General features: G+C 43.4%; 1 protein-coding gene and 1 pseudogene across 1 annotated transcript in view; one reads left to right on the forward strand and one right to left on the reverse strand.

Moving 5' to 3' along the window:
- Positions 2,868 to 3,143, reverse strand: LOC100512687 (ubiquitin like 5 pseudogene; annotated as a pseudogene).
- ITGA2 (integrin subunit alpha 2) overlaps positions 7,109 to 19,464 on the forward strand; it is a 97,915-nt gene continuing 85,559 nt past the window's right edge. The window contains 1 exon segment of the mRNA NM_001244272.2: positions 7,109 to 7,290. Within this exon segment, the coding sequence (NP_001231201.2) occupies positions 7,233 to 7,290 (58 nt within the window). The 5' untranslated portion in view covers positions 7,109 to 7,232.

A 19,464-nucleotide genomic window follows, 5' to 3' on the forward strand; every position in this document is an offset into this window, starting at 1 on the left:
CTCAGAATGACATAGAGGCAGAGCTGGCAGATTACTTAGCATGTCTGCCACACACGAAATCCAAGGACAATCAACCCTAGCCGTGCTAGCCAAGAAGTATGAATAAAATGGACAGGTGTATTGATACGTCCAGAGAGCTGGGAAACATACAAGTATCTTACTTTTGCTTATTTTTGTTTGTTTTTATCTTGAAATGTCTCTTTTACTTTTGGACCCTGTGCAACTTAACCAGTGCCTGAACGCCTGTGGGTGAGTTAAAATTAATGGATTCTGGGTGTCACTTGGTCTTGTCAGGGAGTTACTGGGTGACATTTGAGAAGTTACTGGTTATTCATTTCAAAATTTTCAAGACTTACACAGAATTTCATATTCACCACTCATTTCAGATCTACTGTTAGGAAGTTCATTTCAATTTAGTAACTGTTTTTAGGAACTTATTTGCCAGATACAGGAATAGATTCTTGTCATTAAAAACACACAAGATTTGAGTTCCCATATTTAAGTGAGAAGGTAGAGTATACATATATTCAAATCATACTGTAATGCATACAAAAGAATTTTCTTTTTTTTTTTTTTTTATACTTTCTTTTTTTTTTGCTTTTTAGGGCCACACCTGTGGTATATGGAAGTTCTCAGGCTAGGGGTCAATTCAGAGCTACAGTTGCAGGCCTATGTCACAGCCACAGCAGTATGTGATCCAAGCCTGTCTGGGGCCTACACCACAGCTCATGGCAACACCTGATTGCTGACCCACTGAGCAAGGCCTCGGATCAAACCCAAATCCTCATGTATACTGGTCAGATTCATTTCTGCTGCTCCACCACAGGAACTGCGAAAAATTTTTTTTAAACTAGGTGAGTCAGGAGCCAAGAAAAACTAATTCATTCTGAATAAAAGGGACAGGTACTATAAAATTGGATTGGAGCCTTGAAGTAGAATTTTAAGAAATGGAGAAAAGGGAGAAAGCTATTCTAGGCAAAAAAAAAATAGCTAAGGATTTAGCAAAGAAGAATGGAAGAAGTTGGCCAGTGAATGGGTAGTTTGCCCAGAGTGATATATGCTGGACGGGGGAATGGGGAGAGAGACTGCAGAGGCAGGTTGGGGTTCAGGTGGGAGCTTAAACACTAAGGTACTTGAACTTTTTCTTGTAGATTTCCAAAGATTTTCAGCAGCCCAATCCAAAGTTTTAGAAAGAGAACTGTGATGATGGTAGAGAAAGCACAGAGAAATTATTTAGGAGACTGTCTCACGGTAAAAGATCAAAAAGACTTTAAAGAGAGTAGCAGTGAAACAGAAAGTAGGAGATGACACAGATAATCACGTGGAGGGTAAAGACAGAACTGATATGGTTCCTCGGCCTGGAGGTCTGGTGGTAGCCTGAGGACAAAAAGCAGAGGTTTTTTTGGTTTAAGTAAATGTATACGTGGAAATGAGATAAGCAGAAAAGATCCTGATATGAAGATAAAAAGATCTGAAGGGAATATTGGGGGGGGGGGTTGGAATTCCCTCCAAACTCCTGCCTAGAACTGAAGGAAGGAAAGGAGTTCTTAGCAGTTCCCAGAGTGGGGTCCCTGGGTGTCTCAGGATCCTGTTGAGTGAACAGAAGGTCAAAACTATTTTCATGATAATCCTGAGACATTAGTTGCATTTTTCACTGTTTTCACATTTGCCCTGATGGTGCAATGTAATGGTGCCCTGATCTCGTATCGTAGGAACAATGATCAGTAAGAGTAATCATTGCATTCTTCAGCACTGAGCACTTTCCAAGAGAGAAAGAGGGCAGAGAGGTATACGGAATGGTTGGCCAATGAGGACCTGCTGTATAGCACAGAGACATCTACCCAATAATCTGTGATAATCTACGTCGGAAAAGAATCTGAAAGAGAATGGATGTGTGTACATGTATAACTGAATCACTTTGTTGTACAGCAGAGATTATCACAACCTTGTAAATCAACTGTACTTCAATAAAACTTAAAAAAATAGGAAGGCAGAGGGGGAGAGGGAGCGAGAGTATGGATGGCAGGGAGGGAGAAAGAGGAAGACAGAGAAGGGGAGGGGAGGGGAGGAGGGAGGGAGAGAAGACGGAAGAATGGCTAATTTTACTTGAGAATGTCTTTGACTGGAGTTCCCACTGTGGTAGAGTCAGTGAAGGATCCACTATTGCCCCAGCTTCAGTGTAGGTCACAGCTGTGGCTTGGATTCAATCCCTGGCTGGGAACTTCCACATGATGCGGGTGCAGCCAAAAAGGAACAAAGAGAGAGAGAGAGAGAATGTCCTTGATGAAGCCATAAAAATGTACTACTTTTTATTAAATCTTGACCCTACATACATGTCTTATGAATATTTTGTGTGAGCAAATCCGGGAAGTACCCATAAAACACTTCTTCTGCACACTGAAGTCAGATGGTTGTCTCAGGGATGAACTAGCCACTTCATGGAACACCAGTTTTACTTGAACAGTTGATGGACAAACTATGATTATTCGGACTTGGGTATTTCACAGACATTTCTCAAAAATGAACAAAGTGGGCCTTTCATTTTGAGTAAAACAGCTGATAGTATGTTTTGCCAATAATAAAATTCCATCTTTCCAATGAAAATTAGAATTTTGGAAAATATTCATTTGCCAGCATGAGTCTGACACCGTCCCAACCCAATAGGTAAAGACTTTTCTGATGAGATAGGTGGCAATATGATTTTTTTGATATCAAGTAATGAAATGCACCAGGAATTGGAAAAGCTGAATCACTTGGTGAACCAGAATTTTCTTTCTTTTTTTTTTTTTTTTTTTTTTTTTTTTTTGCCTCTAAGTTTTTATTAACATGAGTTTTCAAAAACAAGCAGCCACACTATTGTGGGGGGTGAGGGTAGGAGAAGAGAGAAGGGCAAGGCAGGGGGGGAAGGAATTCTGCTTTATTGGTAATAAAGCTCCAGGTTCATCCCATCATGGATTTCATACTCCCCCAGAGACACGTGGTCCTTAAAAATCGTGTACCACTTCTTCAATATGATCTTGTTCCAACGGGTGCCAGTTTGGGCTGCGATCAGCTTCTTAAGGTCCCCGATGGTGTCATCCGTATTGCATTTAACGCGGACCTTCTTCCCCAGACGGTCGTTGCAAACAACCTCGATCATCCTGTCTGGAGCAAGAATCGCCTGGAACCAGCAGACGCCACAACCTCTTCGCTGGAAGGTAGAGCCTGGGACTGAACCAGAATTTTCCAAGTGAACAATGCATGATGGGACAAAACCTTGCATGAGATCTTTTCAAAGTGCTTAATGGACCAATGAGGTTTAATGCACCAGGTGCTAGAGAAGGTCCCCTAGAGGGCATAACTGTGAGCTGGACACAGAAAACTCCCCCACCTTGGAATGTATGTTCTGCCCACTGTTCCCACAATAGGAGCCACTCCAGGCCTTGAGAGCGTAATGTGTTACCAAGACCACCTGAACTGTACATGTGACTGAACATCTTAAGGCCTTTATATAAACTCTTCCTCTTACAGCAGCAGAGAGAGCCACTCATCTTTGAGACCAACCTCATAGTCAAGTTCCCTTGCCTATGAAAGCTGCCACCTACCAATCTGGGGTGGCCTGCCTCTTTCTTCAGTCCCTCCTTGCCCTCTGTGTACTGACTGCATGCATGCCCAGCTGAAGGGTTTGGTGGTCCTATCTAGCCTTAACCAACTCTGCTCCAACTATATGCAGCAGACTCCACATGGAGTTCTGAATTTAGCAAAAGTGTTCTTTATACAAGAAAGTCTTCCAGGACACTCCTAGTCTGGACTCTGCTCTCTTTGCGAGCCTCAGCTACCTTTTGCACGCATCTATTGGAAGTTATTCTATGGCTGTTGGTTTAGTTGCCTATCTCCTCCACTAGATTGTACTCTCTCTGTGAAGAGCCAGTTTTGACTTTCACCAGGGCACTCCCCAGGTTGCAAACCAGCACTAGGGTAGGAAAAGTTCATTGATGTGATTTCAGGTTTCACACTGTAAACTCTTACCAAATCAGGTTCTTCTTGCTTGACCCACGGCAAGTCAAAAGGCTGAGGCACCGAGGTTTTATTGGCCAGAGAGGATTTATTGGCAAGACAGCCAAGTGAGGAGATGGGAGAACAGAGCTCAACAGCTTTGGGAGTATTTATGGGGTAATGAATAAAGAAGCAGGGTGGTCTGAGGCATGGGGAATATGGGGAAAGGTGATTGGTAAAGCATTCAATGATCTTTGTTCTGTGCAGGTGTAACTAAGTTAGAGGCCGCCGCACTTTGGAAAGGTTGCCAAGGACATTCAGGCACGCCCAAATGGAGAGTTGGTGGTCCTATCCAGTCTCAGCCTGCTCAGCTAGAACTAGATGCAGCTGACTCTAAGTTTCCAGAAAACAACTCAGGCAAATATCTTATTGTTTAGGCTACATGCAGCTTAGAGAACATGCAAATCTTATAATGACTTTGATGAATGAAGGCAGGTAAAATGGATTTAACCCACAGTTTCACAATTAGTTTAAAAACAAAAACAAAAACAAACAAAAAAAAAACAGAAACACTTGCATTGTTATTTTAAAATGAATTCACACAGAAATGTTGGAAAATGTATTGGTTTCAATTTCTTCCATGATAAACTTTGGTAGAAATAATCCACATAAACAAACATTTTTTGGCATCCTCAATAATGTTTTCCAGCTCTACTGAGGGGTAATTAAGGGTTAAAACATGGATCTATTTAAAGCAAATTAAGTTTTGATGCACATGTACATTGAGAAATGACAGCCACAACCAAGCTGCTTAACATATTCCTTACTTCACAGTTACTTTGTGGGTTTGTGTGTTGTGCTAAGAACACTTAAGATCTACTCTCAGCAAATTTCAAATATACAAGAGTGTTATTAACATAGTCACCATGCTGTACATTAGACTTCCAGAACTTATAACTGAAAGTTTGTACCTTTTAACCAACGTCTCCCCATAGCCCCCTCCACCACCACTCCTCCTCCCCGCCAGCTCCTAGTAACCATCATTCTATATGCAAAAATTTGACATTTTTAGATTTCGCATTTAAGTGAACTCATACAGTACTTGTCTTTATCTGGCTAATTACACTTAGCACAATATCCTAGTTTCATCCATGTCACTGCAAATGGCAGAATTTCCTTCTTTATGGCTGAATAATATTCCTTCACATATATATCACATTTTAAAATCCACTCATCAGAGGGATCCTGAGGTAGAGGTGTTTGAGAAGCCCTCCCTTAATCTTTTTTATTTCCTGCTCAGAATGTAGTGTCCGGTAAAATTACACCTAGGCAAGGCAGTTCCTATGAAGATTAAGGCAGGAGTTCTAAAACTGTTTTGTGTCAGGAGCACATTACACTCTTAAAAAAAATAATGTGGGGCAGGAGTTGGTTCTTTGTTTCTTGAAATTTGAAATTGTTGCCTGCTCTGGAAAAATATATAGCTCCTGATTTATTCTGAACCTCATGCCAGCACGTTAATTTGTCTAGTTCTGAGCACAAAGCAAAGAAGGGTACATTTTCCTCTCCAGCACCCTGAGACAAAGCACAGATTCCTGTCTCATATGAAGGGAACTCTCCTGCCTCCCAAACAAGGGTCTGTTCCAAACACTTACTCACATTTCAGTGAGTCAGAAGGAAACAGACAGATATTCATCTCATGAAACCTGGCTGACTTCCTGCAAGAAGTCTGTGAGGAGAGTTAAGATTGGGTGTCAGGGTTAGTGGAGCCCCCACCCAGGAGCTCTCAGGTGCTATGTGGTGTCTTAGTAAGCAGGTGAGTACCATATACCAGGCAGAAAAAAAATGCCTTCAAGTGTCAGGATTAGTAACTAGAGCTAGTAAGTGAAAGATAAGAAAGCAGGAAAGAACCAGGGGTGATACATTGGGTATTGAATGTATTGAATGTAGAGTCATGATTACAAGCAGTAGCACCTGGTGAATACCAATTTAATGCTTGAACAACTGGAGACTCCAGCCCTAGCTATGGTAAAGGGGAGTATTTGATTTTTACCAAGTCCTCCCAGTCTTGAACCACTTTGCCTCTTAGTGGCAGAATCCCAAGCATCCCAACTTCATAGTACCTGCCCCATAAAGATTTTGAATGGTGATAATAAAAATAATTAGACTAGTAACTCCTTAAGCTTAATTTATTAATCCATTTGATTATTCACCAAAGTAGTCAGTGTAAGGAGTCTGGTCTCCGCAGTGTGCCAGGCATCTGTTGGTGAACTTTCAGAGGAATAATCAGATTTGGAGAAAAATGAATATCCTATTTCTTAGGTTGGGAAGTAAAAATCTCAGAAGTGGTTATAGAGTGTTTTCTTTCCAGATCTGAGCCTGAAATAATGGAAGAAAATGCTCACGGTGTAATACAAAGAGGAAGAGTCACGAGTTCATGTGGGAGCCCTCACTCTTCTCGGTGTCTTGAAGTAAATCACTTAAAGTAGGTAATCAAATCATCTCCTTATTGTGGAGGAGAGGACGGAATGAGGATTTATAACACACACTCACAGCGCTCTCGCAGCAGCTCTTGCTTAAATATCACTTCGGGATAATCATAACTTGTGGGCAGATCTTCTTTCCTGTTAGAAACTAACTCTACCTGGTCATTCCGCGTTTATTTTTGTCGATTTCTCCACCCACTTGGGAAAGGCAGAGAAAGCACACACGGCGCAGCCCCTGAAAACTGTGGCTGTGGCTGCGGCTCGAGGCTCCCTTGCCCCCCTCCCTCGGCCGTCCCACCCCTGCTGGGAGCCGGGAACGGGAAGGGCGGCAAAAGCGCCAGGGTCACCCGGGGGCCAGGGGTCTCCCGCCGGCGTGCGTCAGTCTGTCAAGGGGCGGGGCCATGACAGGCTGGCTCTCGCCGGTCCGAGGTGCCCACAGGAAAGGCCCCCAGGCCCTCGGTCCTCCTCCCCACGGCTTCTGGGATCCGGGGACTGGGATGGTGTGTGGCGGGTGGAGGTGAGGTTTCCGGGAGCGTGGAGGATCCCAGGTGCAGCTCGCTGGGCGGCGGGGCGGGGCCGGGGCAGGTTTGCGTTTGTCAAAGGGGAGGAGCGGGCGGGGGCGGGCCTTGGCGCCCCAGGAGCTGCCGGGCAACTTTTCCCTGCTCACACCCGGGAGCGGGAGAGAAGCCCTCGGGACGAATTCTGGGGAGTCTTTGGGGTTCTTGGGTCCCGGTGCAAACCCAGAGCAGCTCCAGTGCCCAGGGCGGGCTCGGGATGCGGCCAAGACCGACGAGCGGCGCGCGGCTGCGGCTGTTGCTAATGCTCACTCAAGGTAAGCGACAAGTTTGCTCTGCATGAGTTGCGGGAGGGACCTGTGAGGGTCCAGGAAGCAGGAGCCAGGAGTTCTGCGAAACCTGGGAGCAAGAGGCGTGTGAGTCCGCTCTGATTCCACGTGGACCCAGGCTCCTAGCCATCTGGAGCGGGATGAAGACTCCCCATTGCAGATCTCTCCCTCCCGGTGCCACCATAAGGCATGTCTCACCCTGTCTCTAAAGCACCCTTCAAAGTTGACTTGATGCGCGCTTCGCTCTTAGGCACACTCGCACGCGCACACATGCATAGAGGGAGTGGAGATTAGTGGAGCGCCTGGAGATTGAGTCCTGCAGCCTGGGTCAGACAGGTGCCTCGGCAAGACCCGGAGCCCTCGGTTCTGCGCGTCTTGAGGGAAACTGGTCCTGGGCCGTACCAGATGCCTTAGTGTCTTTGCAAGAGCCTGGGAGCCCAAAATGCTCATTTTTCAACCCCAGGGGATGAATAATGCCCGCATTTCTTTAGGACGCAGCATTGATGTTTCTTCCCATAGTGCCTCTTAAATACTTGGCAAAGGACAATTCTTCCTTCCCTTCAACCTTCCTCTTATTGTTTTAACATCGTCTGTTTAACGAAGGTAAATTTAGGCCAGGAAAAGTTCCTCCTACTTTCTGGATCTTAGGCGCGGCAACAGGAGAATTACCCGCAGCTGTTATCTCCAACTGCGGGGCGAAGAAAGCGGGGCCCACCCATTGCCTGACTGCTTTTGCTCTAAGTGGGGAAACGAGCTTGGGGGTGCCCAGCTGTGGCGCGACCGTCAGCAGTACTTTCTCCAGAACTTATCTAGCGCCTCTGGTGTACCTCAAGAACTTTGTTTTAGGGGTGGAGTGGGGAAGTCACAGTTGTATTTCCTAGTTTAAATAGATATCAAAACAAAAGTGGTCTCTGATTTTTCAGGCATTTTCACAAAGAGGATAAATGTTTCCTAAACTGCCCTCCTTTGAGGCATTTAGCCAGTTGCTATTATCATGAAAGACATCTAATGCAGAAGACCGGGTAGCGTTTTCTCCAGGTGAGAGAAAGAAACTGCACAACTGGCCCCACCCCCAGCAGAGAGTAGGCATCATTAGTTTTTTTTGCCTAACCCTGTGTCTGGTATTTCACAAATCTCTCCTGGGACCCCAAGAGGTGTTTTTTTGTTTGTTTGTTTTTGTTTTTTCCGGGGGGTGGGGTGGGGCACATCAACCCTAACCTCGGGGTTTCAGAGAAAGGTTCATATTAAGTATCCGTCCCTGGACTCCACCACCTTTTCAAGAGCTAATGGACATTTTAACCCAAACTTTTCATATCCCCTTAATTACCCATTATTAACAGAAGCTATGGAAACATAACATCATTTTCTTTGAAGTGTTGAGGCTTGTGTTTTAAAAGGCAGTGAGAAATACTTCAATGGAATGTACTGCCGCAAGGCATGAAGTCAGGTACAGAGATATTTACCCTGGTTGGTTAATAAGCCAGCAGAGGTGATTTAAAATGACATCTGTATAACTAGTTTATTTATTCCTTCCTCCTGCTCTGGTTATTTGCATACCCAAGGAACAGGTTTTTTCTTAATTCAGGATGATGGTAGTAAAGCTTTGCCATTTGTGATCTCAACCAGAGTTCCCAGGGACACAGCATCATTTTTGATACCAATAACATCTAAGAGGAAAATGAATAATTGAAAGCTCCAGGTTCATGATAGCTGCAGTTTAATGGCATGATCCTATCTGTATAAAATTTTTGAGTACTCACCATTACTATACATAACATAGTTGTTTATAAATTATATCTATGTATAATTGTATAAATACCAAAAATTAAAATATAAAAGGCTCATATGTGTGTATGTTTAAACATCTTGCGTAGGCCCCAGCATGTAAGTCAACCACTGTAGAACCCTCAAACCTCATTTTAATGCTTAGGTTCAAATTCGCTTTCCATAAACCTTCTCTCAGGTATTTAAGAAAAAGTAATGCTCCTAGTTTAGCTTTCACTGAGTGATGATCCTAGGTTTGAGTGCTTGCAATCATTGAAATGGTAATGGGCAGGTCGAGGGTGGGAAAGAAAGCCTATAAGAGGCCTGGATAATCCACAAGCTAGATAATAGATCCACAGAGGAAGGGGAAATGTAATTTTTAAATGCGTGATGTAATTTAGAGTCTCCCGTAAGTTGTTCGGCGAAGGGTAATCCTTCTGCTGGACTCCAGGCCTCATCTCCTCCTATCTCTGGTACCCTGCCCCAGAGCCGCCCTCCTCTTTAATGAATACTTTCAAATCCCTAATTTCCCCTCAGGCTGTAAATATTCTAATTTCCTTCTTACTTAAGCAAGTCCTCCTTTTGTATGTAATTTGGCAGCTCTTTCCTCCTGAAACACCCTCCACCTCTGGCTCCTGTTCTCACTGTTTTTCTCCTATTTTCCTGGCTGTTCTTCCTTAGTCTTCACAGGCTTGACTGTTTGGCTCAGCAAGGTGTTTGCAGAATTCCCTGCTGGCTCCTCCTCTTCATTCTACCAGTTCTCTCTGGGTCAGCTGCCCGCTCAAGTCAGCATCTCCAGGCAGACTCCTCTCCTGAGTTCCGGATCTGTGTTTCCATCTGCTACCAAATGTCTCTACCTAGATGCTCTGTATCCACATCCAACTTACCGTGTCCCCAGGTCATGTGAACACCTGTTCTTGGAAATTTTCTCTGACATTGTCTGTTATTGTTTAATGGCAGCATTATCCTGCAAACACAAAAACTAGGGCTCTCCCCCTTGTTTGCAGCCATGCAGCCCATTCCGGGTTCTGTCCTCCCCAATTTGGGTGCTTTCTGCTACTACCCAGTTCAGGCCCTCCCTTTATTTGTGTGTGTTTGGGCTCCCACCGTTTTTGGTTTTTGTTTTGTTTTTTTTCCCCGCTTTTTAGGGCCGCACCAGTGGCATGTGGAGGTTCCCAGGCTAGGGGCCAAATCACCACAGCCACAGCAACGTCAGATCTGAGCTGCGTCTGCAACCTACACCACAGCTCACAGCCAGCACCAGATCCCTGATCCACTAAGGGAGGCCAGGGCTCGAAACCGCCGCCTAATGGTTCCTAGTCAGATTGGTTTCTGCTGTGCCAGGATGGGAACTCCTCGACTCCCATCATTTTTAAACTGGTTTTCCTGTGTTTGGCTCTTAGCCTTCCATTCTCCTCTTTGACACCAATGTTAGCTTTCTAAGCACTTAACTATATCCAGTCACCCCCTTGCCTCAAACGTTTGGTGGCTCCCCATCTAAAGTGCAAAGTTCAAATTTCGCTGCATGTCGTAAAAAATCCTTCACCATCTGGTGGCAGCCCATCTGTTCAGCTTCTTCTCTGAACACACTCCCCCTGCACACACTTACAGACAGGCTCACATATTGCACGTAGGCACACCCACGATACACACGCTCCAAAGCCATGTCCATGCAACTGTGCACACCCTTCTATGCTCTGGCTGCACCAGACCATGCCATGTTTAGTGTCAGAATACTTTGAAGACTATATTCTTTGCCTTCACTGCCTTCATGCTTTCCCCCTGTGTCTCTTATCCCTTTGCAACTCACTTCTAGGTTAAAAGAGACAACCCCAAATAAAATTATAAAGTGGGGAAGTTTTTATAACAAAAACAGAAGTTTGATATAACCTCTCATTTCTTGCACCCACCCTCAATGACCTTGTTCCTCTCAGCCTTGGCCCCTCAACAGCCTTCGACCACCATCTGATAAAGTAATCCCCACCCACCCCCCACCCCCGGCCGGCTCTCCTACTACAGCTGCCAGACCAAGACTAAGCTTTGCTCTCCTAAATACTGGTTCATGAGCCACTGTTTTGATTCATGTTCATGGATTGGGGCTCAGGATCTGGTCTTTAAAACAATTATTCATACGTTTCTGATATATAGCCGGGTTTGGAAGTAATTGCTAAAATGTTAGCACTGCACCTTCTGTTTCCTAACAAATTAAAATTCCGGTGTTGCCTGTTAAGGTGTTGTTTTGAGATGACTACCAAGATAGGTAGATTTCAATGCCAAGGAGAATGCGTCAGTTCAAGTGAATTCCCTCTAAAGCAGGTGATGACTGCTCCTGTCTTAGTGTGCTAACAGCCTTGGGCATATTAAAACGGAGAAGCTTCTTAATGGAAAGAGATGAGCTTCTCATGATGGAATTCATTAGACATTCAGCAAATTAAAGACTATTCAGACAGTGTGTCAAAAATAAAGAATTTCAGAAAGAATGGGGAAAATAATTTGGGACCAAAACTATCTTCTTGATATCATGTAACTGTTACCACTCAAGTCACAGGCTTTATTCTGCTCTATCAGCTCTGCTTAGCTGGGGACATTCTGGAAAGAGCACAGCATAAAACAGAACCATGGAAAGCAGTTACTCCAATCAGCAAGTCAAAGATAGGGAGGGTGCGAGTATGTGTGTCTTTTCGTTTGTTATGGTAACTAATGATTTACCTCGCCAGACACACAGGATAATGGCTCTTGGAGAAGAATCTTGATACCACACGTCCTGACGCAGCAGTAGGTTCTGTGTTTGAAAGCGATTCCTGTGATTCCCCCTTCTGATGGTGCACAGGTGCTTTGTTGCTCTGGCTTCAATGGATTCCTAAAAACTAGTTTTTGATCATATCTTTATGCAACACTTGCTTTATGTAAGGTAATGAGCTGGGTCCAATGTGGAACCATAAGAAACTTGAAGTGTGGTCCAGAGAGGTTGCGGTCCATTTAGAAACAAGTCAACACATGAGGGGAGGACATTATTTCAGTCCCTGGGCGGTGTGGAGCACCCCCCGCCTAACTAATTTCACACCCGGCCATCCTCCATTCTGACAGAAGTCCCATTATTGGGTGAAGCCCTCCTATACACAGCAAGGAGATGTTGAAAGGTAATTGGACTGAGCCAGTGCTGGTGGTTCCAGACCTCTCGCCTGTTTCCAATGTAGACATATAATCTAAAGAAAGAATTTTTCATTCCTAAGAGAAATGCTAATTAATAAGCATATTCTCAGATCTAGATGTGAATCTTGAAACAGCTATTGCCATCCTTTAGCCATGAAGTCAGCTAGCCTGGGGATAAAGCCAATACACTGGCCTAGTGGAAAGTGAGAAAGGAAGTGAGTCTTTGATATTGGCTTTTTTGAGATTTTAAGTTATTGAAATTTGGAGCTATTGAACCTCTTGATGTCTTTAAAAATGTCCATGTGTAGTGATTTTTTTTTTTTTTTTTGTCTTTTTGCCATTTCTTGGGCCACTCCCGAGGCATATGGAGGTTCCCAGGCTAGGGGTCAAATCAGGGCTATAAAGCTGCTGGCCTACGCCAGAGCCACAGCAACGCAGGATCCGAGCCGCGTCTGCGACCTACACCACAGCTCACGGCAACGCCGGACCCTTAAGCCACTGAGCAAGGCCAGGAATCGAACCTGCAACCTCATGCTTCCTAGTTGGATTCGTTAACCACTGCACCACAACGGGAATGCCCTGATTTTTTTTTTTTTTTTTTTTTTTTTGCGTTGTCTATGCCTGTAACATACAGATGTGACATAGGTTTCTATAACATAATAGATGTCATATGGTCTCACATAATTGCTGAAGGAGTGGTACAGAACTAGAGTTGAGAGGATGGAGAAGCATCATGGTGACACATGTAAGTGTCAAGCCTCCAGTGAGGTGGTCATGGGGCAGGAAATAATCCTTACCATTCAGGTCTACTGTGAAGGGCCTTGGAGATCAAAGTCTGATTTTTTTTTTTTTTAATGATTGGAAGCTATACTATGGTAACATAATCAGGAATAGGACCCAAGTCTCTTAGTTCCTGGGCCAGCTGTTTTAGATGCTTGAATCAGAAAGGAGAAAGTTGTTATGCCCGGAACATGTTGTTCAAGGTGTTCACAGGAAGTGAGAGATGGGAGGTGAGTAGGCACCTTGCCACAAAAGGCCTTGTAAACCCTAGAAGGAAGCATGGAGTTTATCCTGAGGATGGTGGGAAAGTTCTGAAAAGGGGCTTAGGCAGGGGAGTGACATGCTCATATTGGCTCCTTGGCAGAACATCTGACAGCAGGGGCAGTCGGGGGATGGTGAAGGGAAGCAGGACTGAAGGCATCAAAAGCACTTAGGCAAGAACTGGGTCTGGTTTCAGGGTGAGTTTAGCCTGGCAGTGGAGAAATGACGGTGGTCAAAACTCAGATAGTGGCAACGGGGTAGCTGGGGACAGATGTGAAAGATATTAGGAAGAACGGACAGTGCTGGGAGACTGATTTACGTTGGTGGCAGGGAGAGAGGGAGAAGGTAAGACTGATGCCAGGGTTTCTGATGTGAACAGCTCTGGGGAGTGACATTCACTGGAACAGAGGGTGCCGAAGGAGGGCAGGTCGGAGAAAGATGAGCTGTCCCAGTGTCCACATCTGGGGAGGAGATGGTTACATAGAGTGGTGTTACAAACAGGAGTGTGTGCGAGATGGCGAGTGATTGAAGACATGACATTGATGCGGCAGACGGAGAGGGACTAGAAGGCAACTTTGAGGGCTACCTGAGGAGCTACCTTAGAGGTTCACTTGAGGAAGCAGAGATGCCACAGGAGGAAGAAGGTGCAGCTGGAGAAGGAGAAAGAGGACTGCAGAAAGTGGGCACTGCTTCGAGGAGGAAGAGTAGGTCCATAGGATCAACTTCTTCACAGGAGTCAGGCAGGTCTGACTGCCTGGGTGAGGGCAGCATCCATGGAAGGAAAGAAGCAGGAAGTGGAGTGGCGTGGGCAGAGGAGTAAGTGGAAGGAGGTGAGGGATGTGGACAATGTCAGGGAGAGAGGAGAGAGGAGCTACAGGGACCAGGTGGGAGCAGCCGCCTTAAAAACACACAGACATGCATGCAGATGTGCAAAAGCTTTATTATTGTGAGATTTTTAAAAAATTTGTCAATTATCGTATTGCATGGTGTACATGTAGATTTGAAAATTACATTGAGTTCCCTGGTGGCCTAGTGGTTAAGAATCCAGTGTTGTCACTGCGTGGGAACTTCCGCATGGCATAGGTGCAGTCAAAAAAAAAAAAAGAAAATTAAAATTACATAGAGGCATCTGTATATGGCAGGAGTGGGGGACACAAGAGGAGAGAAGAAGAAGGGCACTCATGTCCATGGAAGGGAGGCTGTCAAGGAGAAAAGAGGGAGGGAAAATTGGATGCCCACAGCAACAGCAGCCAGCGACAGATTAGAAACCACAGATGATCATGTGAAGGAAGGCGAAGCAGGTTCTGGACTATGGGATATAGAGGGTGTTCACTGATGAGAGTAGGGTGAGTTTGAGCAAGGCGTGCAGAGAGGGGAAGATAGCAGAGCTATGGATTCCTGCCTCCCACCCTCCAATGTGGCTGCTTGGGTTGACGAGGGAGCCCATGGATGCACTTTTGTTTGTTTTAGAACATACTTACCCTAGTAAGGAACTAAAGCAGTTGTACTGAATAAGCTTGGTGCTGTTTTTAGGGTATGTGATAATGTAACAACATTCCAATTCTTTCAGTAGAACTAAAGTTCAGTGCTTTAGTTATATTTCGTAAAAAACAAAGCAATTCTTTCAGAACTAGAGATTTTTGTTTCTCCAGTTAAGCTTTTAATGCTTTATTTTTATCCAGTATAATAAAGCTCAAAACAACCTTTGGAAATCAGAGTCGCATGTAGCACAGTATTGTCTTCGAAAGGTTCTGTTTGTAAAATGTTAAAGCCTTTTTATTTTGTGTAACTTAGTGGGTTTTTTTCAAGGCTTTAAAATAAAAAAATAAAAAACAATTTTGGCCATGCCCATGGCATGTGGAAGTTCCCAGGCTAGGGATCAAACCTGTGCCACAGCAGCAACCCCAGCAGCTGCAGTGACAATGTCAAGGCTTTTTATATATTTCCATTTAATGTAAATTAGAAAAGAAATTATGGTCTCTTCTTAATTTTGTTGAGGTTATAATTAGTTCTAAGTACTTATAGTCAAGTGTTTTATCCAGTCTATGCCTGCTGACCCTTTTACACATAAATTACATTTACTAACCAGTATAGACTTGAACTGCATATTTTCACAATGTTTTCAGGTCCATTGACTATTGGGACTGTTCATAATTTTCAAATATATGTTTCTTCCTTTGAAAGAATTGTCTGTTCTGTTGACCAGACAGTTCATAGGAGCTGGGCTTTTGTTAGTGAAGATTCCTGCACTATTAGTCTATATTCTGAAAGAGTAACCTCAATTCTTCCTTAAATGAGTTTAAAGTGAATAGAGAGTTTTTTACTACAGAAGCCAGACATAACTCCTGAACACTGAAAGGCTTCCTATGTAAAAATGAGGTTAATATTTAAACAGAGCAATGAAAAAAAGTGATGGATGCTGTATTGTCAGTGTAAGGGATTATTTCATTGTGGTCTGAAGAGCGTGTGCAAAGCTATTGTGCCCATGGATGCCTTGAACATTGGCAATTGTCGTTGTCCTGAATCATTCGAAGGTGGCTTTTGTTTGTCTTTGTGCAGGCCTGATCTCATTTCCATGGATACCATGTCGAAATGCAGACTGAGTGAAAGCTGGCTTCTGGTCAGTTCAGTCAGATAACTCTATTCCAAATTGTTTACAAGTTTCCTTCAGGTCTTTTACCTAAATAGCTTCTTACATGCTTGTTAGAATATGGACACTGCACCTTCTGAATTCTATAACCTTTTTGTAACCATATTCTGAATGCTAGCAGGTGAAATAGATATTTCAGAGACATTGACTGACTTTTCTGTGTAGTTATTAACATTGTTCCAAGGCGGGGGGGGAAGGTATGGACATAGCCTTGGAAATTGAGGTACTTGTATGTGATCTTTATTTTCCTTTCAGTTAAAAAAAAATGGAAATACATAGTCTAGATGAAAAAGTCTTAATGCAAAATTGGAAGATGGTTAGATAAATAATTTATGTAAATATCATAGAGTGTCTTAGTTCTTTCAGGTTGCTATTAACAAAATACCATAGACTGGACGGTTTATAAACAACAGAAATGTGTTTCTCACAGTTCTGGAGGCTGGGGAGTCTAAGATCAAGGGGCCAGTGTGGTTGCATTGCGGTGAGAGTCCACTTCCCGGTTCATAGCCAGGGCCCTTTTTGCTTTGTTTTCATATGTGGAAGGGACTAGGGGGTCTCTCTGGAGCCTCTTTTATGAGGCACTAATCTCATTCAAGAAGGCAAAGCCTAAGCACCCCCCAAAGGCCCCACTTCCTAATACCATTATTTTTGGAGGGTAGACTTTTGACAAAGGAAGTTTGGCAGGACACAAACATGCAGACCACAGCATGCAGGAATTAAGAAGTCCCTTTTATTGTAACAGTGCTTGCCCCCAGATAACAGACTTCAGCATATTAGTGTCACTTTATAACCTTTTTTTGGCTCTGGTTCAAATGAGATAGGACCTTAGCCCTTTTTAAGAGTACAGTCCTATGGTTTTCTTACCTCTATCTGCTTTCTCTGTTTCTAAAACGCAATTTTGCCCCCAACCTCTATTCTGTACATCCTTCAAGTCTCAATTTCACTGAGGCTCTGGCACCTTAGGAAGCCTTCCCAATCCCTAATCCAATTTAGTTGTCCTCCTCACATGGACCCTTTCATAGCACTTGTCACATCCTATCTTGATGATCGGTCTACTTGGCTCTAAGTCCTGTAGATTTCAGACTCTGAGAAGACAGGGTCCAGTCTTCTCCATTTGTGCCAAGTCGAGTTTTGCTGAATGAAAGATGAATGAAACATGTGTGACGGCTACTGTAACACGGATTAAAGGCACACGTTCTGAATGAATGCCAAACTGGAAACTCCCTAGTTCCTTCTAGCTACTCCATGCCAGAAATCCTCTATTTGTGGGTTTACCCAAATTTGCTAAAATATTCCTTTAGTTGGTCGATTAAAAAATTTTTTTACTTATTTGATAGCGTTTGTTTGCTTTTAGAATGTTTGTCTTGAAATGTCTCAGTGGGATACCTCTGTTTACAAGTAACAAGATGAATAAAAGCATTAGGACATGTAGGCATCTTTTGCAGCTCGTAACTCCAAATCCTGTCCTGTCCTGAGATTTTCCCCCCAAAACCCTTTCCTGTTCTCCTTTTATGTTCTCATAAAGCAGCATGATTTACCTTCAGCTTGACCGTCTCCCTCTGAATACATTCTTAAAGATTACCTTTTAGCCTATTTACCATTGTATTCCCAGGACCTAGACCATAATAAGCACCCAGAAAATGATTGGTAAAATAATTTTAAATAAAAAAAGAATGCAGGAGTTCCTGTCGTGGCACAGTGGAAACAAATCTGACTAGGAACCATAAGGTTGTGGGTTCCATCCTGGCTTCTCTTGGTGGGTTAAGGATCTGGTGTTGCCTTGAGCTGTGGTATAGGTCTCAGACGTGGCTCGGATCTGGCGTGGCTGTGGCTGTGGCCTAGGCTGGCAGCTATAGCCACGATGAGACCTCTAGCCTGGGAACTTCCGTATGCCATGGGTGCAGCCCTTAAAAAAAAAAAACACCAAAAAACAAACAAAAGGATAGTATGTAATAAATATGTTCATCCAGATACTAAACTTGATTAATGATTTCAGCTTACAGCTTTTCTTTATAAAGCAAAGTATTTCACTATTCTTATGATAATGACATATACCAAAATATGTATACTAACAGAAAAAATACATTTTTTTCAATATTTATAAGTGTGAATGTAACTTTTCATAGATAGATTGACCATTTATGTGAAAATAACTGGCTTACCTTTTTTACTTGATATCTTTTGTGTATACTTTTCCATGTGGCCATCATATTTATAACTTTACATTAATGCATCCTGCCATGTCATGGTTAACTATTGTCTCATTGTTGGATATTTAGGTTGTTTCCTGTGGGTTTTTTTCCCGACTGCAAGTAATGTAGCTATAAATATCATTGTACAAGAAGCTTTTTCTTTTTTTTTTCCTTTTGGACAATTTCCAAACGAGACATTACTGGGTCAAAGATTATGAGTATTTTTTTTTAGCTTTTGTTGACTATGGAACACAATGGTCATTAGCAATGTTTGATTTTACCAATTTTATTAACATTAGATTTTAATTTATTTTTTGTAACTTTTTGCAATTTGGTGAATGCAAACTGGTGCGTCATATTTATTTTAATTCTCACTCTTTATATTCATCAGAGTACATTTTCAAGTTATAACTTAAAAATGCCTATCTTTTGAAAAATATATGTTGAGTAGTATGTCCTAGAATTTAGAACTAGAAGAAACCTCAGGAAATCAGCTAGTAAATGACTCATTTTTACAGTAGCCAGCTTTTGAAATGATTAAAGCCCAGGACCCCAACCCACAGTCCATCATTTCAAGATAGCCCTCAGAATTTCTTCTGAATGTGTCTTTGATAAACTCCTTCTCATCTGTTTCCCACAGATGGATTGTAATCCATTTTCACTTTTGAGGAGTGGCAGTTCTCTGGTTAAGATTTCCATACTTTCATGGGTCAGAACCCTTTGGGGGAAAGAGGAGACCTTTTATCTGTCAGAGCATTTGACTTTTGAGTCTTTGAATCTGGAGATTGTTCTCATTAGCTGTTGCCATGTAACCAACCGCTCTAAAACTGAATGGCTTAAAATGACAACTGTTATTTGTCACCTGTCATGGTTTCTTGCATAGAACTTTGAGAAGAGCTTGGCTGGGCAGTTCTGGCTTGAGGTTTCTCCTGTGGTTACCATGAGAGTGTAGGCAGCTTTCTCTCCTCAAGAGGTCCCAGCATGGCACCCTCTGGGTGGCCCAACTTCTTGCAAGGTGTCTTAGGGATCCAAAGGTAAGTGTCTTCCTCAACACCGGCAGAAACTGCATGGTCTTTCCTAACCTAGACTCAGAAATCATTGCCACTGCCTCTATTCATCTAAGCAGTCACCAAGCCCTATCTAGATTCTAGGAAGAAATTTCCTTAGCATTTTGATGGGGAGAGTATCAAGTAAGTCCCTGATATGTTTTTAAACCACCACGGTGACTTCAGCATTATTGACATTTGAGAACAGATCCGTCTTCTGGGGGGATGGAGCGGTGGGGATGGCAGGAAGGGCTGTCCTGTGCACTGTGGGATATTGAGCAGCATCCCTGGCCTCCACCCACTAAATATCAGTAGA

The sequence above is a fragment of the Sus scrofa genome, chromosome 16 (assembly GCF_054392235.1).
Source record: "Sus scrofa isolate SSC_HxYL_T2T_F1_AM1 chromosome 16, Sscrofa_HxYL_maternal_Yorkshire_Landrace_v2.0, whole genome shotgun sequence".
Classification (NCBI taxonomy): Eukaryota; Metazoa; Chordata; class Mammalia; order Artiodactyla; family Suidae; genus Sus; species Sus scrofa.